Source organism: Canis lupus, chromosome 33 (genome assembly GCF_048164855.1).
Source record: "Canis lupus baileyi chromosome 33, mCanLup2.hap1, whole genome shotgun sequence".
Lineage (NCBI taxonomy): Eukaryota > Metazoa > Chordata > Mammalia > Carnivora > Canidae > Canis > Canis lupus.
This window is the reverse complement of record NC_132870.1, coordinates 3,750,694-3,778,073: the sequence shown is the minus strand read 5'-3', so window position 1 is coordinate 3,778,073 and position 27,380 is coordinate 3,750,694. Positions and strand designations below refer to the sequence as shown.

At 35.9% G+C, this 27,380-nt stretch overlaps 1 protein-coding gene and 1 long non-coding RNA gene across 2 annotated transcripts; both read left to right on the top strand.

Moving 5' to 3' along the window:
- Nucleotides 1–2,465: 2,465 nt before the first annotated feature.
- Nucleotides 2,466–4,363, top strand: GK2 (glycerol kinase 2). The gene has a single exon (XM_072809962.1). The coding sequence runs from the start codon at nucleotides 2,516–2,518 to the stop codon at nucleotides 4,178–4,180; it is 1,665 nt and encodes a 554-aa protein (XP_072666063.1). The 5' UTR covers nucleotides 2,466–2,515; the 3' UTR covers nucleotides 4,181–4,363.
- Nucleotides 4,364–10,036: 5,673 nt separating this feature from the next.
- On the top strand, nucleotides 10,037–12,548 carry LOC140623481 (uncharacterized). The gene is made up of 2 exons (XR_012023087.1): nucleotides 10,037–10,222; nucleotides 12,216–12,548. It is a non-coding gene; the product is annotated as an uncharacterized lncRNA (long non-coding RNA).
- Nucleotides 12,549–27,380: the final 14,832 nt, after the last annotated feature.

Here is a 27,380-nt window from a genome sequence, read left to right as displayed (position 1 = left end):
GAAAAAACCTTGGGTCAAATCTTTTTATTGTGTAGATTAAGCTATACATATAATGTTTAGTACTGTCAAATACTTGGGAAGAAAAAAAACATTTAAAAAATAAAAAACAATCTGTTTCAAGCAAATTCAAGCATAGTATGATAAACTGGCATACTGGTAAGTGTTGTCTTTAAATTTCTGCTTAGAAAATCTCTAGTAGGGGATCCCTGGGTAGCTCATCAGTTTAGCGCCTGCCTTCAGCCCAGGGCATGATCTTGGAGTCCTGGGATCAAGTCCCACATCAGGCTCCCTGCATGGAGCCTGCTTCTCTCTCTACCTGTGTCTCTGTCTCTGTCTCTGTCTCTCTGTATCTCTCATGAATAAATAAATAAAATCTTAAAAAAAAAAAAGAAAATCTCTGGTAGAATTTTAAAATCTGAACAAAGATATGATGAGGAAAATCTGTACCATCTTCTGATGATTTCAATCCCCCATTATTCAAATTAAATCTGATAACTAATTTTGTTTTTCTGACTTCAAAAACTTACTGGAGGATTTAATGGAAAACACGATCCAATTAAAATAGTGAAATAACAATATTGTTGATTTTTATGTTATCTTCTATCTTGTTCTGTTGATTTCATTAGGGATAAATGAGCTTCACCTTTGAGATACCTCAAAAGCAGAGTCTATTGCTTAATACAGAAAACACGTTTATTGAGTGGATATTTAATAAATTTAAATTGGTGAGCAAATGAATATTTATTCACCAAGTTTCTAATCAATCTGAAAATTTAAGCTTCTATCCAGTGGATGTCTACTCTGGCCAAGATGGAGTAACAGAGTAAATTTATCCACATTTATTAATCACCTGAAACAATTTTTAAAAAGGAAAAATAAATATGAAATAGTTCATGTAATAAAAAAATATTGAACAATAGTTCACAAGATGGCGGATATCAAGCAATGAAGGTAGTGACTCCTAAGGGGCAAAGAAACAAGTGGCATGAGTACTATGATTTCCTCACCTTTTTTCCTTGAGAGAGGTCGGAGTCCACAGCACCGTAGGTGAAACCCAAGTGGAACCTCTGGGTGAATAAAGGCCCCATGGTGAGGAGATAAAGCTAAGCATCCAGAGAGATAAAGGCATCTAGAGTGAACACAACATGGTACCGGAAAGAAAAGAGTAACACAAGAGCCTTCTGGATATCTTCAGAAGGCAGCCCCTGAGAATTCAGTCAGGTACTCAAAAGTGCATGTGGGTAAGTAAACTGCTTGAGTCTGTGAAAAAGGCACATGAAAAGATTAAAGATAAAAGTGTCCAGTAAAGATAAACAGTGTATACTCAGGATTGGGAACAGAAACTAACCCCCCCAGCCATTAAAACCTCATTTTTCATGGGTCTTGAGTAGACTATACTGAAGGATCTCATCACAGTAAAGGAGAATAATTAGCCCCAGACTGAGCACTGTCCTTGTTCTAGCAGCAAAGTCTTAGAGGCAAGGCTCCAAAGAATCAAATTATTTCCAACTAACCTACCTGCATCCCAAAACAAAGCTCAACCTTTACAGGAACACAGAAATACCCAGCAACTCTACCCAGGTTAAACTCAACAATGTTTGGCACCTAATGAAAACTTATCAAGCAAGGAAATATAAGCCATAATGAGATAAATTAGTCAAAATTGAACAAGAACCAACACCGACATTAGATTTAGCAGAAAATGTAATTAAAAGTTATCCTAACCTTAAGTAAATATTTTTAAAACTCTGAACTTATAAGGATGAAAACTACAATGTATGAGGTGAAAAATGCAGTGGATTAATTAGATACTAGAGAAGAAAAGATTAGTAAACTTGAAGATGTAGCAATAGAAATATCTAAAATGAATCCTAGAAAGATAATAATGAGCTGTGGGACAACTCCAATGTGTGTAACTGGAGTCCCTAAAGCAGAGAAGTGAGAGAAAATAAAACATATTTGTAGAAATAATGGCCCAAGGTTTTCCAAATTCCATGAGATCTATAATAAACCCACAGATCTAAGTAGCCCAATGTGTCCCAGACACAGGAAATAAGAAGAGAATGACACCAAATAACATTATCAACAAACTGACCAAAACTACTGATAAAAACAAAAACAAAAGCACCAAAGGCAGAAAAAGATAAACAGACATGTCAAAAATAGGATGACAGCAAAGTTCGCACCTGAAACCATACAAGACAGGGTGGTGCTGCAACAGTTCCAAGGCCCTGAAAGTAAAAAGAAAAAAAAATTAGTCTGAATTCTAGGGCAAAAAAATAATAATAATAATAAGATGAAATATTTTTCACACATTCTGAAGTCAGAAGAATTTTTTTTTCCAGCAGGCCCACATTACAAGATATGTTCAGGGAAATCTTACAGGCATCCAGTGGCCGCAGGCAGCCATGGCACATAGGCTCCAGGCGTTCCGAGGTGTTGCGTGCTCCTCCCCCCAACACCTCGGTGTCTTGGTAACCGCACCAGAGCCTCAGAGCAGCCACTGACTGGCTACATGGCAGCCCCAAAGAAAACGGTTGTGGGGCCGTTGGTGGGGGCAGTGGTCCAGGGGACAAATTCCACTTGCTTTCTGGTTTTCAGTTCAAAAACAGCAGATCTGCTTAGTCACCATCAAGTGGAATTAACAGAAGATTTCCCAAGAGAAGAATGGGTGGAGCAAGACCCTAAGGAAATTCTTCAGTCTGTCTATGAGTGTATAGAGAGAACATGCCAGAAACTTGCTGAACTGCACATTGAAGTATCCAACATAAAAGCCACTGGTGTCAGCAATCAGAGGGAAACCACTGTAATCTGGGACAAGTTAACTGGAGAGCCGTTCTATAATGCTATAGTGTGGCTTGATCTAAGAACCCAGCCTACCCTCGAAAACCTTAGTAAAAAAATTCCAGGAAATAATAACTTTGTCAAGTCCGAGACAGGCCTTCCACTTAGCACTTACTTCAGTGCAGTGAAACTTCGTTGGATTCTTGACAATGTGAGGCAAGTTCAAAAGGCTGTTGAAGAAGGTAGAGCTCTTTTGGGTACCATTGATTCATGGCTAATCTGGAGTGTGACAGGAGGAGTTAATGGAGGTGTCCACTGTACAGATGTAACAAATGCAAGCAGGACGATGCTTTCCAACATCCATTCCTTGGAATGGGATAAAGAGCTTTGTGACTTTTTTGACATTCCGATGGACATTCTTCGGAATGTATGGAGTTCTTCTGATATCTATGGCCGCATAAAAGCTGGGTCTTTGGAAGGTGAGCCAATATCTGGGTGCTTGGGGGACCAGTCTGCTGCATTGGTAGGACAAATGTGCTTCCAAGAGGGACAGGCCAAAAACACGTACAGCACAGGCTGTTTCTTACTATGTAATACAGGTCATAAGTGTGTATTTTCTGCACATGGCCTTCTGACCACAGTAGCTTATAAACCAGGCAGAGACAAGCCAGTATGTTATGCTTTAGAAGGTTCTGTTGGTATAGCTGGTGCTGTTATTCGCTGGTTAAGAGACAATCTTGGAATTATAAACACCTCAGAGGAAATTGAAACACTTGCTAAAGATGTAGGTACTTCTTACGGCTGCTACTTTGTCCCAGCTTTTTCAGGCTTATATGCACCTTTTTGGGAGCCCAGTGCAAGAGGAATAATCTGTGGTCTCTCTCAGTTTACCAGTAAAAATCATATTGCTTTTGCTGCATTAGAATCTGTTTGTTTCCAAACCCGAGAGATTTTGGATGCCATGAACTATGACTGTGGAATTCCCCTCAGTCATTTGCAGGTAGATGGAGCAATGACCAACAACAGAATTCTTATGCAACTACAAGCAGACATTCTGCATATTCCAGTAATAAAGCCCTCTATGCCTGAAACAACTGCACTGGGAGCTGCCATGGCAGCAGGAGCTGCAGAAGGGGTGGGCGTTTGGAGTCTTAAACCTGAGGATTTGTCAGTCATCTTTATGGAACGGTTTGAGCCACAGATCAAGGCCACAGAAAGTGAAATTCGTTATTCTACGTGGAAGAAAGCTGTGAGGAAGTCGATGGGTTGGGTTACAACTCAGTATCCTGAAAGTGGTGATCCTACTATCTTCTCTTGTCTGCCCTTGGGCTTTTTTATAGTGAGTAGCATGATAATGTTAATTGGAGCAAGATATATTTCAGGTATATCATACTAATACCAAGCATGGATTCCCAACATGTGAGCTTTTTACATAAAGAATCTAGCAAGTCTGTCTCTTAACATGATGGCACTATCATAGACTGATTTTATTTATAAACCACTTGCTGCATGACTTATGGGAACCCCAAAGGTAGACCTGTGGCTTGAAATAAATAAATTACAGTAAAAAACACTAGAAACTGTGGTGTGTTTTTTAACAGGCTGGGTGGGCCAGGCACCCTGGGGGCTAACCCCCTCAGTTGTCATAAAATCCTACTGCATGCCCTCTAAAATATTGGATATTCAGATTTTGTCTGTAAAGTCTTTCATCAAATATTTTCTAGCACTTATGGACCAAGATTTAGTTCTCTGTGGTACACATACTTGGTAAATAGTTATAACTAGCTTGCTAAAACTGAGAGAATTGCTGTTATTGTTGTTTTTAGTAGCCCTGCCAAATCCTCCTTTGTATATATTAGGGAGACCATAGTATCTTGCTGAATGTTGAACAGAAACATAGATTCTTAAAATAGGAACTTAGTATTCTCAAGGCTTAGATATTGTCCTGGAAATTATTTGCCAAATTAAAATTCTTCAGACATTTTACATGATCTCAGTAATTACACTGACTTTCTGTGTAGTTCTTATATGTAGAAGAACTTTTCCTTTTTAAAAAAATCTCTCCACTTTACTTACTTTATTTGGCATGTGTAACATATATTCTTATATGCTTCATATAGAGTAACCCACTTATAAAGTAAGTGTATAAGAAGGGTAGTCTTAACTGTACCATTAGATACATACATATTTTGGGATAAACATTTGTATGTAATTTGGGGCAGTGAAATGCATGTTATTTACCAGGAAAAACTTTTTCTTAAAGAGGCAGTACTTGAAATTTGGGTATATGTTTTATGTTGACACACAAAGAAGTATCTTATGATATCAACTATATTTCTTATGCCTTACCAAATAATTGCCTTAATATGTTGGGGGGAAAGGCCTGTGGAATACTACATACAGTAAATATTATCTTCAAACAGAAAAAAAAAAGAATCAACTGCTCAAACAAAAATAATACTGTAATATAGATTTTAAGCATATGTATGTAAAAGAAACCAAAAATAGCAACAAAGTTGGAAGTGGAAAAATGGCAGTGTAATATTGTAAGATTCACATACTATATGGGAATGGTACAATATCATTTGAAGTTATACTGATAATTAAAGATGTATATTCTATATCCTAAAATAATGCAACAAAAAGTCATAATTGATAAGCAAATTAAGCACATAAGCTAGAACTATAAAAATATTCATTTGATCCAAAAGAAGGAAGAAAAGGGATGAAAAAGGTGAAAAATAGATAAGAAAATAGAAAACAATAGCAGGAAAATATATTTAAACCTAACCATACCAATAAGCATATTATAAGTAGTCTAATGAACTCAATTAAAAAGAAAGATCATATTAGATAAAAGAGAATCAAATACATACTGCCTTTAAGAAACACATTTTAGAGATAAAGAGAAAATAGTTAAAAAGAAACAGGATTTAAAAAATACCATGTTAATAATAATCAAAAGAAAGAGTGGCTATATTAATATCAGAAGGTAAATTTCAGAGCAAGTAACATTACCAGTAAAAAGATCATTTGCAATGATAGAGGGGTCAATTTATAAAGAAGACATAACAATCTTAAATATATATACTAATTGCAGAACTTCAAATACAGAAAGCAAAATCTTTCATCATTTCAATGTTTGCTAGACCAAGTAGGTATATAGTAAGTTATAGAAGATTTGAACAATACTATCATACAACTAGATTAACATTCATAGAACATACCACTCAACAATAGAATATATATTCTTTTCAAGTTCATATGAAACATTTACCAAAATAGACCTTACTCAGGCCATTAACCAAGCCTTAATGAATTTAAGAGAATTTTATACAAATATGCTGTCTAAATACATTAGAATTATAAATCACGTAGAAATCAGTTTTTAATTGATTTATAATTCCAGTGTGTTCAGATAGCATATTACTCATGCTTCAAAAAATAAAATCTTGCCATTTGCAATGACGTGGCTGGAACAAGTGGGTATTATGCTAAATTCAATAAGTCAATTAGAGGAAGACAATTACATGATTTCACTCGTATGTGGAATTTGAGGAATAAAACAGAGGAGCATAGATGAAGGGAGGGAAAAATAAAACAAGATGTATTCAGTCAGGGAGACAAACTATAAGAGTTTCTTAATCATAGGAAACAAACAGGTTGCTGGAGGGGAGGAGGGTGAAGGGATGGGGTAACCTGACGAAGGACATTAAGGAGGGTACATGATGTGATAAGAACTGGGTGTTATATACAGCTGATGAATTGTTGAACTCTACCTCTGAAACTAATAATACACTATATGTTACTTGAATTTAAATAAAAAAAAAAGATTTCTAGAAAATCTCCAAATATTTGGAAATTAAATGACAAACTTTTAAATAATCCCTGAGTTAAAGAGATAAATAAGGAAAATAAAATATTTAGAAAACAATGAAAATAAAAACTCAATATATCAAATTTTATGAGAGATTACTAAAGCAATATGTAGGGAGAAATTTATAGGACTAAAAACCTATATTAGAAGAAAGAAAAGGTTTAAAATTAATCATCTCAGCTTTTATCTTAAGAAAGTGGAAATAGCATGGATTAGAAAAATTAATATTGTGAAAATGTCAATGTTACCCAGCAATTTACACAATGAATGCAATCCCTATCAAAATACCATGGACTTTCTTCAGAGAGTTGGAACAAAGCATCTTAAGATTTGTGTGGAATCAGAAAAGACCCCGAATAGCCAGGGGAATATTAAAAAAGAAAACCATAGCTGGGGGCATCACAATGCCAGACTTCAGATTGTACTACAAAGCTGTGGTCATCAAGACAGTGTAGTACTGGCACAGAAACAGACACATAGATCAATGGAACAGAATAGAGAATCCAGAAGTGGACCCTGAACTTTATGGTCAACTAATATTCGACAAAGCAGGAAAGACTATCAACTGGAAGAAAGACAGTCTCTTCAATAAATGGTGCTGGGAAAATTGGACATCCACATGCAGAAGAATAAAACTAGACCACTCTCTTGCACCAGACACAAAGATAAACTCAAAATGGATGAAAGATCTAAATGTGTGACAAGAATCCATCAAAATCCTAGAGGAGAACACAGGCAACACCCTTTTTTGAACTTGGCCACAGCAACTTCTTGCAAGATACATCCACGAAGACAAGAGAAACAAAAGCAAAAATGAATTATTGAGATTTCATCATGATAAGAAGCTTCTGCACAGCAAAAGAAACAGTCAACAAAACTACAACACAACCTACAGAATGGGAGAAGGTATTTGCAAATGACATATCAGATAAAGGGCTAGTACCCAAGATCTATAAAGAATTTATTAAACTCAACATCCAAAAAACAAACAATCCAATCATGAAATGGGCAAAAGACATGAAGAGAAATTTCACAGAGGAAGACATAGACATGGCCAACAAGCACATGAGAAAATGCTCCGCATCACTGGTCATCAGGGAAATACAAATCAAAACCACAATGAGATACCACCTCACACCAGTGAGAATCGGGAAAACTAACAAGACAGGAAACAACAAATGTTGGAGAGGATGGGGCACCTGGGTGGCTCAGCAGTTGAGTGTCTGCCTTCAGCTCAGGGTGTTATCCAGGAATCGAGTCCCATGTCGGGCTCCCTGCATGGAGCCTGCTTCTCCCTCTGCCTGTGTCTCTGACTCTCTCTCTGTATCTCTCATGAATAAATAAATAAAATCTTAAAAAAAAAATGTTGGAGAGGATGTGGAGAAGGGGGTTGCACTGTTGGTGGGAATGTGAACTGGTGCAGCCACTCTGGAAAACTGTGTGGAGTTTCCTCAAAGAGTTAAAAATAGACCTGCCCTACAACCCAGCAATTGGACTGCTGGGGATTTACCCCAAAGATACAGATGCAGTGAAACGGCAGAACACCTGCACCCCGATGTTTCTAGCAGCAATGTCCACAATAGCCCAACTGTGGAAGGAGCCTCGGTGTCCATCAGCAGATGAATGGATAAAGAAGATGTGGTCTATGTATACAATGGAATATTACTCAGCCATTAGAAATGACAAATACCCACCATTTGCTTCGACATGGAGGGACCTGGAGGGTATTATGCTGAGTGAAATAAGACAGTCGGGGAAGGACAAACATTATATGGTCTCATTCATTTGGGGAATATAAAAATTAGTGAAAGGGAATAAAAGAAAGGAGAGAAAATGAGTGAAAATATCAGTGAGGGTGACAAAACATGAAAGACACCTAACTTTGGAAAATGAACAAGGGGTAAGAGAAGGGGAGGTGGGGGGGAGTTGGGGTGACTGGGTGTTGGGCACTGAGGGGGGCACTTGGTGGGATGAGCACTGGGTGTTATGCTATATGTTGGCAAATTGAACTCCAATAAAAAAAAACAAAAAGAAAAAAAAAGAAAGTGGACATAGAATATAAATTAAATACAAAGTAGTTAGAAAAAAATGAGACTACCAATCAATGATATAGAAAATAGCCAAACTCAATATAACCAAAATTTGTTTCTTTTAGAATGTCAACAAAATAATAAACTTTTGGCCTGATTAGAAAAAAAAAGAAAAAAATGACAAAAATTTTCAGTATCAGGAATGAGAGTTATATCATCATAGACCATAAAGATATTAATGATAATAAAGGAGTATCATGGTAACTTTATGTCAATAAATTTGGCAACTTAGATGAAATAATTTTTGGAAAACACAAACCATAAAAGAAAAAAATAAATAATAACTTGAATGACCCTATATCTATTAAATAGATTGAATTTCTAGTTTATCCCCCTCCACCCCAAAGAACACTCCATGCCCAAATGGCTTCAGCAATGGAGAAATAATGCCTATTCTACACAAACTCTTCCAGAAAACTGAGAAGGAAAGGTCCCTTCCAAACTTATTTTATGTAAACAAGACTACATTACTCTGATTCTAACACCAGAGATATTACAAGAAAAAAACAACTGCAGATGAATACCCTTTATAAATATAGATGCAAAAAATCTAAGCAAAATTTTAGCAAAATTATTCCAACAGTATATACAAAAAATAAGAGATCACAACAAAGTTAGGGAATTATAAAGCCAAACTAATAAGTGCAATTAGAAAACTCAACGTACTTCACCATATTAGCAAAGATAGATCACGTGAGATACAACTACCCATTGATTAGAATGCCTAAAATTGAAAAATAACCACAGCGAGTGTTGGGAGAGATACAGAACCTGAATTTCTCATATGAATCTGCTAGCAATGTAAAATTCTGCAAATATTTTAGAAAATAGTTTAACAGTTTTTAAAATTAAATATACATCTATCATATTATCCTAGGTATTTACCCAAGAGACATGAAAACATATGTTCATACAAAGATTTGTTCACATCCCTTTACTTATTACAGCCAAAAACTAGGCACAACTCAAGTGTCCACTAACAGGTGAATGGATAAATAAATCATGGTATATCCACACAATGGAATGCTACCCAGCAACTCTTCATACACACTATACTATAGATAAATTTCAAAGTAATTAAGCTGAGCAAAATAAGCCAGACCAAAATAAGTATATACATAGTGTTTGATTCCACTTATATAAAATTCTAGAAGATGCAAACTATTGTATGATGACAGAAAGCAGGTCAGTGGCTGCCTGGGAAATGGGGGGATGAGGAGTCAGCAGGAAGGGATATGAAGCATGATTACAAAGGGGCAAAAAGAAAATCCGGGCAGGAGGGAGATGGATATGTTCATTATAGTAATCATGGTGATGGTTTCCAGGGTGAATATATATGTCAAAATTAATCAAATTGAACACTTTATGTGCAATTTTCAGATGTGAATTATAACTCAATAAAACATTTAAAAAATAAAAAGAGAAAAATTTATCTTCAAACTCTGAAGGAATATACCCAGAGTTTATTCAAGTAAGTTGCTCTTCTCTATTATGCATACTGATCTAGCCTCACTGATTCTACAGTCTGTTAGCCTGGGGTATGCCAATTTCTATCTCTAGAAGGTCCATGAGCTTTATTTGAAGTCATTTGTGTGATTAGGCTGGAAAAGTACATGATAATGTCTAGTGTCATTTAAAACAAATTAATTTCCCATTTCACTTATCTGGCCATAATTCTCAGTCTGGGACCCATTGGAAATGACCTTATAAAGAGTCACACACAAAGATATAAGAAAATCAGGCTAAAAGTTCACAAATTCAGTGTTCATTCTCACCTCTTCAATATTATAATCCTGTGATTACCAGCTTTCCTTTTTTTCTATCTTTGCCTTTATAAGTCTCATTTTCATAATTTAACTTATGTGATATGGTAAGTTACAATGTTTTTGCCCCAAGGCTATAAAGGAGCTTCTGTATATTCTATAATAAAATTAGCTAATTAATAATTTCTCTATATTGCCAGTAAGCAGAACTACATAGTTAAATTATGATGATCAGTTCTCATTGCATGCATGTTATGAAACAGCAAGTCATCATTTAATGTCAGGCATACGTGTGAGTGAGAAGGCACGAGCTCAAACACTAACCAGGAGAATGAAAAGAATTTAATTCTAACACTATTTTCCAAAGATTGCAGTTTGTGAATTAAAGTAAGTCATGCAAGGTGGAGGTGCCAGGTAAGTATGGAGAAAGAGAAAGAAAAGAAACAAAGAAGGCCCTGAAGGGAAAGGAATGTTAAAGGTATCCAAAGAGAAACAAGCTGTACTATTAAATCTAATTAAAGACGAAGCATGCACTAAACAGCTAAATCATTTCTAGCTTAGCTCCAGGAGTGGTAAACCATATACATCAAACTTAAAAGGATAAGCAACTTTCTCTCCTCGCCCCATAGAGAATTCTAGATTATTATCTGTTTGTGCTTAATTTCTGGTGCTTATATTATCACTTTGATATTAATATCCATAATCTTATAGGAAAGCTACTGTTTCTCTCACTGGTGAACCCTTGTTCTCAATGCCTATGTATAAATACTACATTAAACAATCCCCATTTAGGTGGAACATTATGCACCAACTCTATGAGTGTTAGATATGGAAAATTTGTTTCCATGCCCTTTTTTAAATCATATGAAATAATAAGATCCCCTAGTGTAATCTTCCAGCAGTCTGGAATAAATACAATATCATCTCAGCCAGTCACCTATTTTAACCTCCACTAAAATGACAGCTCTCTAGTCTATTCTGATTGTTTCAATCAAAATAAAATGAATAAACTTAATAAACTTAATGTTTAAATATTCCCCCAGAGTTTTCATCAACAACCTTTACAGCCCAATTTATTTGAGCCTCAGAGAAATTGCATGTGATCCTTGTCCTCTATGTGTTTAGCATACATTACAGTTCATTATCATTTCAGCCCTCAACAAACTGATTTATTTTACAAAAAGAAAGAAAAAAAGAAGACCTTGACCTTTGGTGGGAAAAAAGTACAGAGTGATAAGACTGTTAATCTTTTATTAAACTATGAAATTCATTTTATTGTAAACTATCCAAAAATTTTTCTTATATCCAGTTTTTAAAATATGTTTTCTAAGTTTGGAAAATATTTACAAAGCCAAAAATAGTACAGAGACGTTTATTTAGTATATGTCTGTACTAGGAGCTTCAAAAATGAGGTAGGGAATAAACAGGGCAAAAATGTTCTAGTGATCACAAATAAGGATAACTGATTGGTCTAGTTTCTTCTCTGAACTGGAGTAGGCGTCCTTCTTATCTGCACCTTCCCATTGCCACCTTGATACAGATTTAGTAAGCTGACCAGAGCAAAGTATGGGAAGGCATCCTGGAGCTGGAAGCTGTGATTAGGTTCTTTCTCTCTCTCTCTCTCTGGTTGTAGTTTTTGTCTGGTCTCAAGTGTATTTCACTAAATTAACTAATCACTTCTCCATAATTCTATTTAAATAGGCCATGGATATCTACTATCATCTCAGTTTCTCAGTCAAGAACATTGAGGAAAAAACAACAAGAAAACCACCTTCCTGACCCAAAAGATATAGTTTTAAATTTTAAGAGATGATTCATCTGGGGAACCTGATTACTTGCATAGAATTTAATGTTTTTGAAAGAGAGTGTTTTCAAAGAAAACTCCAAGATTACTCTAACAATGTCAGAAGAGCCAGGAATTGAAAAGGGCTTGAGAGACCCTTTAGACAAATATTGTCTAATAGAAAAAAAGTAGAAACTGTAAAGTGTAAATATGCTGGGAACAAGAATAAAATCTAAATTTTTACATTCTAATGTTCCTTTAGCTTCACTCAACAGAGCTTTTCTTGGATCTTGGCTACCTCAAACAACTCTGACTTTTAACAAGATGTACTTTAATAAGCTAAGGAGATAATTTGTGAATTTTTTATGAAAGTTAGAGTTATGTCTTGGCCAACAAATAATTTGGTGAACACTCACACACTCACTCGTGCATGCATACAATTTTTATGGCCACTTAAAGTAGGCACATTTGGGAAGATTCTGAACTACAATAAAGCCATTCTCTATTCTCTAATGATTTTCTATTTCTGAAAAATATAATGTTTATAGACTCTTTGGGGAGTCACTTCTTTAGTCATGGAGCAAAAAAGAAATTTAGGAGTGTACTAGTAGATGTACCATTCTTTTCTAGATACAAATCTTGCTGCTCACCTCCGTGACAATGATATCCTTTCAGACTTACTCAGTTGATCCCTTCATTTCAAAGAGATACAACTTTCTTTTTCCTTCCCCTCTTCCTTCCATTCTTTGTCCTCCTCTTTGTCTTTTTCTTTTTCCGGAAACAAATCCACTGAGTCCTATCATACGGTATTTACTACTCATATTCACAAACATCAAAAGGACGGCAATCTGTTTAATTTCCTGCAGATGAACATGCGCTAAAAAGTGGCATTGTCAATCGGGCACTTGCTGCCCACTGGGCACCAAGCAGCGATGTGCTAAAGATCTGGCGTGTTGTTCCATAGAGAAGAATGACATTCATTACAATTGTACCAAAAACAAATTATGTACCAAATGTTTGCCTCAATAAGTACTTGGACTATCATTTATCTATTTTTCATTCATCCCCTCACAGCTTCTGTGCTGCAGCTCTATCACTGTCAATCCTTTGCCCATTTATAGGTATGCTTTTCTCCCATCTTTTTATGTTACTCCACTACAGTTTCCCCTACTCATACCAGCCCTGATGTACATAATAAGAATCATGCAAAAAAAAAAAAAAAAGAATCATGCTATGTCTACAAATAAGAAGAATGTGTTAAAAAAGGGTATAAACCTTCTACAAAAAATAGTTTCTATAACTTCTCATGATGTCTCGTTTTTGTCATGTAATTGATAGATGTATCATGGAGAACTGAGGATTTACTTCTCACTTTCCAGATGTGAGAGACTGCTACAAGAAGATAACCTAAGACTTCAAAAAATAGACCTTCAAACTTAAAGTATATTTCTAATGGATTTCAGCTAGAAATTAGAGATCCTATATTTCAGGCCTCTTATTTCAGATATTTAGAAACCAGGGTTCAAAGGACATGATGGGCCAACACTTAATGGCTACCTTGTACCTGGATATGCTAGGATTAGAACCTAGAACTTTATTCTATACCATACACCAAGTTTTCTTTGAGGATTTCAGTTCTAAGAATAATATTTAGATATTTAGTGGGAATATGGGATTTTCCCATATTCCCATATTTTAACATAGAAGTTAAAAATTGTTTTTTAGTCCCCCTTAAGGATCTTAGGGAAATGAATATAAAATGTCTGTTCTCTATAGCTACACTTGCTGTCAGCATAGCATAATATATACACTTGTGGAATGACTATATTATGTCCCTGGAACTAATGTAACATTGTGTGCCAACTATTCTTGAATTAAAAAAAAGAAAAGAAAAATGTTTAGAAAATACGAGATGAAAATTAAAAATGAGGAAAAAAGAAAATAAGCTTTAAATAGACATATCAATGATAACTGTCCAATTTAGTTCAATAATTTAATTAGAAAACAAAATAAAACAAAATGTCACGTCTCTGTTTCTTCCTCTTCATTCACCCTTGAAATTTAGATATCACCATTATCTCCTGATAATGAGTAATCTAACTTTTCCTGTCACATTTCTCAAATTTATCCTCTACATTTCCACCATGATTCTCCCTCTCTTCCTGTTCCATCCCCTCTCCATCTCTGTCTTTCTCTAATTTTACATAATTTATTCCTTTTTTTTTTTTTTTTTCAATTCCCAGCACCACAGATCTGGCTTGGGAAGTACTCCCCTGCCCCACTCAAAGGAGTCCCGGGTCTTATCTCCATGTAGATAAAGGCTTACTGGCCTTTCAGCTGCAGGAGCCGTTCAGAGGAAGGATGGGAAAACGATCCTGGATTGAAGATCCTGTATGGTCAGGGCAACCATTAGAGCCACCAGAAGCTGGTGTTTATTGGCCGACCTTGTTCATTGGTTGCTCATACCTGATTTTCAGCTATGTTTTCCTAATGTCAACTCCATGATGAGTCTTCTCCCAACATTTGAATCCTTTATTCCAGAGATGTTCTGGTGGTCCTGATGCAGCGGCGGGAGGAAGGTCATCCTCTTCACTGGGTATGTGGATGGACCGGACTCTGGGTCAGTGCCTGAGTCTGTCTGGAACTCTAAGCCCTTGGGGGTGGCCTGGTGGCTTGTAGCCTGCAAAACCCACATGGTGACCTCTGCAGCCAACAGGATTACTCAGGTCCTGCCCTGTCATCTGAGTCCAGACAGAGCCCCACTTCCTCCTTGAAACAGAAATCTGATCATTTTATCTTACAGCTTTAAGGTTTGGGCTAATTTCACCACTTCCCAGATAAGCTAATTAGCATAGCATGTAAGCTCCATGTATGTTTAGTCAGCCTTCCATCGATTTTCCTAGCTTCACTTCACCCACTGTTTCCACCAACAACGTGGCCTCCACCACACCTTTCAGGTTTTCTGGTCCTCTAATCAAATATCTGAGTTCCTGATTGCTCTCTTATTGAAACTCAGATCTCATGACTGAAAGTCATGTGATCTTTTCATTCACCATGCAGCTAGCTCTTCCTCGAAGTTGTCAAATTAAAGAGAAGTCACATTCACTAAGGAGCCAAAATTAGAGACATAAAATGAGACTTTGTTGATGGCATTTTCCCTTTCATGGGTAAATATCATTCTTTCATCATAAAAAGTAGATGTTTTCTTCATTATTTAGAGGTGAATAAGTAGGATTCTTGGAAAGATTTAAATATTTATAAAGTTTGATCACTAACCTATTTTAGGAATCAGTTATTACATTATAGTTTTCCAAAAATATTATCAAACCAAGTTACTTCAGTTTTTAATATTTCTTGCTTTTTGTGTTGCTTTTCATTATTCTTTACACCTAACCCTACTGCATGATTCTAAAAATAACTCTAACCACATCAGTCATATTAATCAAATATTTTTATTAAAAAAGGATTTTGTATCCAGTCTGTAATGCCCAAAATACCAAATTCAGGACTTTTTAACTTGAATCTTTTTCTCATCTGATTAGACTGATGCTTACAGTAGTGTAGAGTAGTCAACTCATTTATGAGGTTTTTTTCTAGTCTTTAGTTTCTCATTGATCATGATACAGGCTTCCAAAGAAAGAGGGTTTATCCTCAGAGTAATAATCTCTCATGAAAATAACGTTGCCAGCCTTATTGGTTCTATAATTCAACTTATTAATGAATCAATCCATAATATTCATTAAATTCCCCCTATGTGAATCATCATGGGAAATATAGAAGTGGAGACTCCTTGGTGCCTGTTCTAAGACTTTATAATCTAGTAGTGACAATGTATCATATACATAAATGTTCTTGAAGTAAACTTGTATTTGAAAAGTACTATTTGGTGAATGAATGAAAGAACACATGTGCAAATGAGTGGATTTCATATACAGTAAGTAAAACAGAGGTAAAGGACACCTATATCTGGATTTAGAAGATAAATATTATAATGATAGGACCAGACTCTTAAGATATGAACCAGATTTATAAGATGAATAGGATATCAATTGATGAAGTTGGAGAGATGAAAATAAACTTAGCTGTAGAAAATGATATGAGTAATAGCATCAGAGACAAGTCCTATAGTTTAAGCTTATCAGCTTAAATGGAGCAGATGACTATAGAAAGAAGTGGGTAGTAAAAATTAGAGCCAGATTTTGAAGAATCTTGAATGTCAACCTAAGAACATAGGTCTTATTTTTTCCTATAGGGACTAGAGCTCCATGAAAGGTTTATGCTGAAGTTGAGTAATATGATAAAAAAAAAAAAAAAGTCTCATGTCTGTGCCTCTTTGATTGCTAGTTTCATTACTGAGAGAAGAGAGCATGGATTCACAGTAAGAGGGATCCCTGGGTGGCGCAGCGGTTTGGCGCCTGCCTTTGGCCCAGGGCGCGATCCTGGAGACCCGGGATCGAATCCCACATCGGGCTCCCAGTGCATGAAGCCTGCTTCTCCCTCTGCCTGTGTCTCTGCCTCTCTCTCTCTCTCTCTCTCTCTCTATGACTACCATAAATAAATTAAAAAAAAAAAAAACAGTAAGAGCATATACTACTTGCTTCAGATCTGGCCTCTACCATTTACTGTGTGGCCTCTGCTAAGTTACTTAACCTCTCTGTGCCTTAGTTTCCTCAATTCTAAAATAAAGATGAGGAGGAGGATACGATGATGATAATAAAGATAGTTGTAAGAAATAAATGGGTAAACTGAGGGTCAAATGAGTTAATGTATGTAAAGTACTTAGATCAATACCTTATTATTATAACTGTCATCACTGTAAAGACAGAAGAGTTGGGTGATTCTTTGCTTTCTATACTTTTAAAATTGAATCTCAGAAGAGTCATTAAAAAGAGAAAGAATAATCATAGACCAGTACAGTTTTAATTACTGTATTTTAAGCATGGCTTATAAACTAAGGTATTATTTGGTAAACTGGATAATAGTTCTATGTATCCTTTGTGTGTTTAAGAGGATGTAAAAAGTATAACTAAAAAGAATGGAAAGAGAAGTTAATCAGCTTTTTTTTCTGGGCTATAGAAACACATTTAAAAAAACATTCTTACATTGGATTTGATGAGGATTTCTTGGATATAACACCAAAAGCACAGGCAACAGAAAAAAAATTGATTGGGCTTTCTCAAAAGTAAAAATTTTTGTGCAACAAAGGACACTATTAAGAGAATGAAAAGGCAACGCACAGAATGAAAGAAAATATTTGCAAATAATATACTTGATAAGGGATTAATATCTACAATACATAAAGAATCGCTGCCACTCATTAACCAACAACGAAAAAACCCAACCCAATTAAAAAATGGGTTTTATAGACATTTCTCTAAAGAAGATGTACAAAAACCAATAAGCATATGAAAAGATACTCAACATCACTAGTCATTAGGAAATGAAAATCAAAGCCACAAAAAGATAACATTTCATACTCATTAGGATGGCTATTATCAAAAGAAAGAAAAGAAAGAAGAAAGAAAGAAAAAGGAAAGAAAGAAAGAAAGAAAGAGAAAGAAAGAAAGAAAGAAAGAAAGAAAGAAAGAAAGAAAGAAAGAAAGAAAGAAAGGAGGGATGGAGGGAAAGAAAGCAGAGGGGAAAGGAAAGTGAAAAAAATGGTTGGCAAAGATGCAAAGAAATTGGGACTCTTGTGCACTGCTGGTGGGAATGCAAAATAGTTCATCTACTATGTAAGACAGTATGAAGCATCCTTAAAAAATTAGGCAGACTTATCATATAATCCAGCAATGCCAATTCTAGGTAGATACCCTAAAGAATTGAAAGCAGAGATTCAAACAGATATGTGTACACCAATATTCATAGCAGCAATAGTGACAGGAGTCAAAAGGTAGAAATAGTCCAAATACCCATTGACAGACAAATGGATGAACAAACTATGGTATGCTAATATAGTAGAATGTTATTCAACCACAAAAAAAGGATGAAATTCTGAAACATGCTACAGCATGTGTGAACCCTGAAGATATCATTTAAGTGAAATAAGTTAGAGGCAAATATTGTATGATTCTGCTTATAGTCAAATTCCTAGAGACAGAAGAATAGTGATTATCAGCGGCTGGTGAGCAGGAGTAATGAATAATTATTGTTTAATGGATACAGAGTTTCAGTTTGGGATGATGAAAAAGTTCTGGAGATGAACAATAGTGACAGTTGTATAACAATGTAAATGTACACAATGCCACTGAATTTTACACTTAAAAGTGGATAAAATAGGGACACCTGGGTGGCTCAGCAGTTGAGTGTCTGCCTTTGGTTCAGGGAGTGATCCCGGGTTCTGGGATCGAGTCTGCATTGGGCTCTCTGTGAGAAGCCTGCTTCCCCCTCTGTCTATGTCTCTGCCTCTTTCTCTGTGTGTCTGTCTCTCATGAATAAATAAACAAATCTTTTTTTTTAAAAAAGTGGTTAAAAGAGTAACTTTTATGTAATGTATATTTTATTACAATTTAAAAAATTAGTCCTCATGAAATTCTTTCACTGCTCCTATATTATATGAGCATCTAGTTTAATTGCATTGGTATGAAAGTATCATTGATTATGAACAACCAGAAAACAAAAGAGGAAGATTGAATGATCCATGATAGATTTCTCATTAAAATATTCCAGTAGAGAGAGGTGCCTGGGTAGCTCAGTTAAGTATCCAACTCTTGATTTTAGTTCAGGTCATGATCTCGGGCTTATGAGACTGAACTTTGTATCAGGCTCTGTGCTGGGCATGGAGCCTGCTTCCTGCTTAAGATCCTCCTCTCCCTTTCTCATTTGCCCCTTCTCACTCTCTCTCTCTCTCAAAAAAAAAAAAAAAAAAAAAAAAGAATGAAAAAAAGAATGAAAAAAAAAAAAGGTCCCCAAAGAATTCTTAGGATATAAGGTTTATCTTGCTGTTTCAATTATTCTTGTCTTCTTTTTCAAGGAAAACATATTCTAATAGTTAAGAACTGACATTTTATGTGCTGAAAGAGACTCTAAAGGTGGTTACCTTGTTTGCCTTATTATCCATAAGGCAATAGTTCCAAATTTCAGTATTCTCTGCATAATAAACCTGAAATAATATGCATTTTAGTTTTCTAGAATCTTTAAGACTCTGTAGAGGGATCTTTCACACAGAGATCCTTAAGTTCTTCTCCCTGACCTTTTTCTGCTCCCTTTCTCACATCTCCTGAACAAAAAGGGTATGACCCCAGTTTGGCTCTGGAATTTCTGCTTTGCAAAGATATCCATCTGTTCCTTTCATTATCTTCCTAGTCATATCTGACTGGGTTTGGGATGTCCAAATACATTTCTGTTATTGTCAACACTACAGAGCCAAGAACTCTTTGGGCAAGTAAACTGCACTATAAGCTATTGCCTTATGTGTCCTCAAAAGACTTGCCCTTGCCTGAATCTAGAACCTTTATTGCTAGAGAGAATGTGTAATACTTAGCAGGAAAAATGTATTTGGTATTTGACCTGCTATCAAAATGAATTTTAAAGATGAATACTAAACAAGGAGAAACAAAACATGTCAAATGTCCAACAAATGTGGCATTTTAAACTTGAAGTTTCCTAATAGGTTAGTATTTTAGAGGTTACTATGTTTCCTGAATGTTTTTAGCAGAATATATAAACTCTATGAAAAGGTATAACTACTGTTTATTCTCTTCTAGGGTAAAATCACAGGGCTCATTAAAAAATACAACAGAAAAATTTGTTGAGCTGGTGATTCCCTATTTTTATTTTTTAATGAATAAGCATGGACATGAATGTTACTGTTAACATTCCCAGAAATTTTCTTGTCAATCTTGAAATACAATTTGCTTCTGAGTTGCTACCGCTGTAAACAAAAATTATAGAAGTACCTTCTTTGATAGGTCTTCTATTTTCACAAACTGAAAATTCCCTAGGTTTTCTAATAAATCCAATATAACTACAGGATAGAAAACTTGAGATAATGCTATGACATCATTAGATTCATTCATCCAGTTGTCATTTACTGAGTGTCCAGTATATGTCCAGTATTGTGTCAGCTAGGTAATGGGAATCCAAAGATAAGATATTTTACTTTTGAAAAATGTACTCTTTCATAGTATGAGCAAACAAATATGCAACCCTGATAGCTATTTCCCCCTGACTACATTATACAGCGGATAAAATGGAAGGTAAGATCATACCAAGTGTCATAAGGTGTCTTGTAAAATGCCATCTCTCCAAGCTCTTCACCTCTTGTCATTAAGAGTTGCTTCAACCTTCACACTGAGGTGACAACCTTAGAGCAGAAACAATGAGGAGCATCATATTCACAAGAATGCCATTTCCTTTGTTCACTGTTTTTTACACAATCTTGCACCTGTATCCTTAAGTGGGCAGTTTCTACAATATCTGGGACTAGAAAAACCACAAGGTTTCTTTTCCTTGCCATATCCAAAGAACATTTAAAAATATCCATGCTGAGCCCCCATTATCAGAAATTTTGATTTGAGGCAGCCCAGGTGGCTCAGTGGTTTAGTGCTGCCTTCAGCCAGGGTGTGATCCTGGAGACCTAGGATAGAGTCCCACGTCAGGCTCCCTACATGGAGCCTGCTTCTCCCTCTGTCTGTGTCTCTGCCTCTCTCTCTTTCTCTTCTCTCTCTCTCTCTCTCTCTCTCTATCTCTCATGAGTAAATAAATAAATAAATAAATAAATAAATATTTAAAAAAATAAAAGAAATTTTGATTTGATTTGTTGACTTTATTGCTGTTATTATTGTTGTTCTGGAAATGATTCTAACCTGCAGCATGTTTGAGAACTGCTATCCTAAGTGACTTCCAACTCTAATAAATTCTTTGACTCAACCAACCAAGCCAGTATCAAAGAACACAGCCTTTTGACTGTGGTGGGTCTTCAAATCACTGAAAGGACTCTTGATTCATGGTCTTTCCTTTTTTAATATTTTATGTATTTATTCATGAGGGACACACAGAGAGAGGCAGAGACATAGGTAGAGGGAGAAGCAGGCTCTCTGCAGGGGGAGCCCTCGATCCCAGAACCCTAGGATCAAGACCCCATCCAAAGGCAGATGCACAACCACTGAGCCACCCAGGTGTCCTGGTTCTTGGTCTTTCCATCTGTTGCTTCTGGGTTCTGAAATTGCTTCTAAACAGAGCAGGAAAAGAGACTGAGGTGAGAAGTTCTACCATCTCCCAATTCTACTAAAATGCATTATCCTGGGCAGCCCCGGTGGCACAGTGGTTTAGCGCCTGCCTTTGGCCCAGGGCGTGATCCTAGAGACACGGGATCGAGTCCCACGTCAGGCTCTCTGTATGATGCCTGCTTCTCCCTCTGCCTGTGTCTCTGCCTCTCTCTCTCTCTCTCTCTGTCTCTATGAGTAAATAAATAAAAATCTTTTTAAAAAAATAAATAAAATGGATTATCCTATCTTGCCACAGTTTCTTGTACTTGGTAAGAGTAGTCCATCGCAAGTAGATACAAGGGCAGTTGCTCAGTTATGTAAGCAAATAAATCCAGATTTGGCTTAGAATTAGAATTCTATATATGCAACTGAAAATATTCCTTAGGTAACATAACCTCCTTCCCGGGCTAAAATGTGGTTTACCTATTCAGAGTCCCTAAAATGTGGTACACTCCTTGAGGAATGTACATTAAATTGCATTTGTGTTTGATTCTTTATTTTTGTCTGCTAAACTACAACCATTTTTAAGGTAGAGGCTCTCTTCTTTCCTTTTTTCCTCCTATGGTACAGTTTGGCAGAAGTAGGTATTCAATTAAAAAAAAGAAGAAAAGAAAAAACATGACAAATAAGTAAAAATGAATTTTTCCTCATATTTAAATTTTTATATTGTTTCTTCAACAGAAATAATGTCCAGAACTCTAAACTGGCTCCAAAGAAACTCTGTTTTAATTTTTTATTGATTTAAATTGTATTAATATTTCTCAGCACATCAACAACAGATCTTAAATACCACTTAGTTGTCCTGTCTCCCTTAGGCCTTTTACCACATTCTAGAACTGAGTATCTGCCAGAAAGTTGGCAGTATTTTAAGCAAGGTATGAGATATGAGACATAGTAAAAAAAAAAAAAAAATGTAAGCCTAGAATTCCCCAGGCACTAAAGTTTATCCACTGTAAAAACTGTGTGCTCTGAAGAATTCAATCTATCACTGAATAAATTTTCTGTTAGACTTTCTTGATTGGAAGCTAAAGGGTCAATGAAATTACTCAAACTATGGGCAACTGTCAGACAGAAGAAAGTTGATCATATGCTTTCTTTTATCTTTTTTGGGGGGGGGGCTGAATTTTCTTTTCTCAATATGTAGTACATTTCCTAAGTGACACATTTCATGATCATACTAAAGAACCACTGTGTATGAAATATCATATAGGTTTCCCCCACGATCTGAAAGTTTGCTTTTAAGAAATTCCTACATTAACAGTTGTTTTTGCTAACAGACTCAAAAGCATTTTAGCTTTAATGAAATGGCAATTGATTCTTTGATTTATGTCATTTCAGCTTACAAAACGTTTCATAAAAATGCTCTACTTTCACTTATTTTTTTCTCCTTTCCCCTTTATTCTTTCACTATTTTTTATATTCCCTAAATGAATGAAACCATATAATGTTTGTCCTTCTCCAATTGACTTATTTCACTCAGCATCATACCCTCCAGTTCCATCCACGTTGAAGCAAATGGTGGGTATTTGTCGTTTCTAATGGCTGAGGAATATTCCATTGTATACATAGACCACATCTTCTTTATCCATTCATCTGTGGTAGGACATTGTGGCTCCTTCCACAGTTTGGCTATTGTGGCCATTGCTGCTATAAACATTGGGGTGCAGGTGTCCTGGTGTATCACTACATCAGTATCTTTGGGGTAAATCCCCAGCAGTGCAATTGCTGGGTCATATGGCAGATCTATTTTTAACTCTTTGAGGAACCTCCACACAGTTTTCCAGAGTGGCTGCACCAGTTCACATTCCCACCAACAGTGTAAGAGGGTTCCCTTTTCTCCGCATCCTCTCCAACATTTGTGGTTTCCTGCCTTGTTAATGTTCCCCATTCTCACTGGTGTGAGGTGGTATCTCATTGTGGTTTGGATTTGTATTTCCCTGATGGCCAGTGATGCAGAGCATTTTCTCATGTGTGTGTTGGCCATGTCTATGTCTTCCTCTGTGAGATTTCTCTTCATGGCTTTTGCCCATTTCATGATTGGATTGTTTGTTTCTTTGGTGTTGAGTTTAATAAGTTCTTTATAGATCTTGGAAACTAGCCCTTTATCTGATGTGTCATTTGCAAATATCTTCTCCCATTCTGTAGGTTGTCTGTTAGTTTTGTTGACTGTATCCTTTGCTGTGCAGAAGCTTCTTATCTTGATGAAGTCCCAATAGTTCATTTTTGCTTTTGTTTCTTTTGCCTTCGTGGAAATATCAGAAAGGGAGACAGAATATGAAAGACTCCTAACTCTGGGACACGAACTAGGGGTGGTGGAAGGGGAGGTGGGCGGGGGGTGGGGGTGACTGGGTGACGGACACTGACGGGGGCACTTGACGGGATGAGCACTGGGTGTTATTCTATATGCTGGCAAATTGAACACCATTAAAAAATAAATTTATAAAAAAATGCTCTACTTTCAGATAACAGAGGAAAACTGTCTTGGAAAAAAGATCATTATTGACTAATAAAGTTAGAGCTATTGAACAGTGGGACATTAGTTAGAGTCTTGTCTGCAATTTAAAATCCCAAAGTGTAAATTCTCTCATTACATAAACTAGAAAAAATTTTTGTATGTCTGAATATGTCATCATTCTCCTAAGGCAATCATGACAAGCTCTCAGAATGCCAGCTGTATTAATATATGATGTGAACAATGAATTTGAATAAATACGGAAGCTCTGAAGATAATTCAAGGTAGTCCATCTTTGTTCCAAATGAGAAGAAAACTCTAATATAATGAGTGTTAGCCAATTTTAAGAGAAACTAAAGGGTTTTTAAAAATATACTCTTAGCAATTACATCTTAAATTTATCTTGGGTTTACATTTTAGACTCTCGTCAAAAAGTTAAATTGAGGGCAGCCTGGGTGGCTCAGCAGTTCAGTGCCACCTTTGGCCCAGGGCGTGATCCTGGAGTCCCAGGATCGAGTCCCATGTCAGGCTCCCTGCATGGAGCCTGCTTCTCCCTCTGCCTGTGTCTCTGCCTATGTGTGTCTCTCATGAATAAATAAATAAAAATATTTTTTTAAAAAGTTAAATTGAAACAAATATACTCTTGTAATAAGTCTCAAGTAAACTAAAATATCCATTTACCAGCTAGCCAGTTTTTTGTTTATAATTGCTTTGTTAAAATTGATAGACCAATAGGTGATTTCCTAGTCTTTTTTCTGTCATTCTCTTTTCTTTCCTTTTTTTTTTTTAACAAAGCAATGGACTGGATTACTTTTATAATAAGGCAAAAATCTAGCAAAAAATGAAAGAAGCAATAAGCTCTTATAAACTTTGAATATGTGAAGAAGACAAAGAGATTAGACCCATCCCAAAGGCTTAACTTAACATGATCCTCTTGCAGTGCTTTCAATCTGCATCAGTCAAGGGTGTCACTAGCCAGTTTCGGAATACAGAAAACTGACAGTCCTGTTTGGACATGTCTCTCCCACATATCTCATTGCTATCTAGAGCATATCCGTATTCTCACCAAATCCTACCAATCTTAGATCATTAACATTTCTTAAATTCATTCATCTTTGTCTAGTTCTGCTGCTGTTTCTCAAATTGCCACTGTTTCTCATCAGATGTATTTACTCGCATCCTAACTCTGGTCCTCTTATCCTTCCTGATCTTCTCCAGGTTCTTCTGCACTTTTGAACCAGAGTGATTTGCATGTTAAAATGCAAATTTAATCATGTCTCTTGTCTTCTTTTGCACTGTTCTTAGGATAAATATCAAAACCTTCAACATGAGCTTCATGGCTCCACATGGTCTGTTCCTGCCTCATCTCCTACCAAGAGCTCCCTCATTCTCTGTGCTCTAGACACATGACCTTACTTTAACTTCTAGAACATGGCATTTGTCTATAGGGAACCTATATCTAGCATGGCACCTGGTATAGGGTAGAAGGCAATAAATATCTTGATGAATGCACAGGATGAATAAATGAAGTATAATATGGCAGGATAATGTCATACTGGGTAGATGTATACTACGAGAACTTCTGCTTTGTCATGTATAATACATATTTTAGATTGTTTTCTTCACAAGGAAACCACTGTCAACACCATTGCACGATATGTAAAGAACAAAGTTTACAAGTCAAGGCAATAGATTTTTCTTTGATTTACATGACAAGAGATATTCATCTGCACTTCGATTGGGAATACAAAGGCTACTTTACTTATCATATGCATTAATTAAAATATCATTCATTCATAGTTTTAACCCAGAGAAAATATCTTTTATGAAGATATTAAATAATAAATTCATACACACAGAAAAACTCACATTTTGACTGAGAAAGGCACAGATGCTCTTCAGAGTAAAAATAACTTCAATAGCAATTTCTTTGAAAGAATACAATTTTAAAGTAAATATGTGGTTCAGGCATTTTCTGAATGGGATTGCTGAGTTGATTTTGAACTGGGAGTTGTAATCTAATCAGGTCAATCTAGCCTGTGATCCAGCAGATAGAAACTCAGTTGTGTGGAAGAGGAAAAATGAGAAGATTAATATTTACTATGAAGTACACAATGTAAAGAGGATTTAATAGATAGATACTCTCTCTTAATCCCTATAACAACCTAGAGTGTTATCTTCCATTATCTCCAGTTTACTGCTAGGAAGCAGAGCTTAGGAGGTTACACAGATATTAAGGGCAGATGTAGTATTTGTCTGACTCCAAAAACTTCTCTTGATTTCCTGTGATTAACTGCAAAGCTCGCCTGCTTATTACTCCTCCTCAGGGACCACCACAGACACTTCTTACCTTCTGGGGTTAGAAGATTCTATAGATTCTCTATAGATTTCCAAGTGACTGAACTCCAGTTACTCCAACAGTTACTATCATTACTCTAAATTACTCCTAATCCTAGCTAGGAAATTTATTTTAGTGCTGTCTTAGTGGCTTCATTATTTTCATTTTTTTAAAATTTTTTTTAAAGATTTTATTCATTTATTCATGAGAGACACACAGAGAGAGGCAGATACACAGGCAGAGGGAGAAGCAGGCTCCCTGAGGGGACCCCGATTCCGATGTGGAACTCGATCCCAGGACCCCGAGATCATGACCTGAGCCAAAGGCAGACACCCAACCACTGAGCCACCCAGGCGCCCCTATTATTTTCATTTATAGCATTCTCTGTATGAGATTCTTTAAAGATCAATCAATGGCTTAAAATTCTTTTTCCTTTTGAAATGTATTGTCATTTATCTGAATAGAAAATGTTGAAATTTGAGGATCTTGGTTTCATTAAATACAATTGTGCAAAAATACTTCTGCACATCTTCAGTGAACTTTTAATTATATGTCTAATAAAACCTCTCTCTAAAGACTGGGTGTTAAAGGCCCATTTCTGGACTACTCACCAAATTTCTTGTATTCTAAATTGACTTCTCATAGTATGCTATAAATTCTGAAAGAAATAATTTGAAGACCAAAAGGTTATAATAACAAATATTTGGACAAAGAATAAAACATTCTGATGTCTTCTAAATAGTGGAGATTATCAGACTCACAGATTTTGGCTTAATGTTATAAAATCAAAGTCAATCAGAGATGATTGTCTGGATTTTTAATTTTCATATGAACTGTCTCTAATTTCTAAAGCAGCCCTGTTTGAATTAACCAATTAAGATGTAGGCTCCAGTTTTATATTGCCAGTAACTTGCTAAGCATTTCACTGCCAGCTGTCTTTCTTTCTGTCTTTTTCGTAAGACAGGAAAAAAAAGTACTTGTTTTTTTTGTGAAGATTTTAGTCCAAAAAATGACTTACGTTTTTGTAAAAATGGCACATGTCATCCTTGAAAACAAAGGACTCTCAAATCATCAACTTTTATTGAGC

Excerpts from the sequence above, each read along its gene's own strand:
- GK2 (XM_072809962.1), top strand. The coding sequence starts at position 2,516 with ATGGCAGCCCCAAAGAAAACGGTTGTGGGGCCGTTGGTGGGGGCAGTG.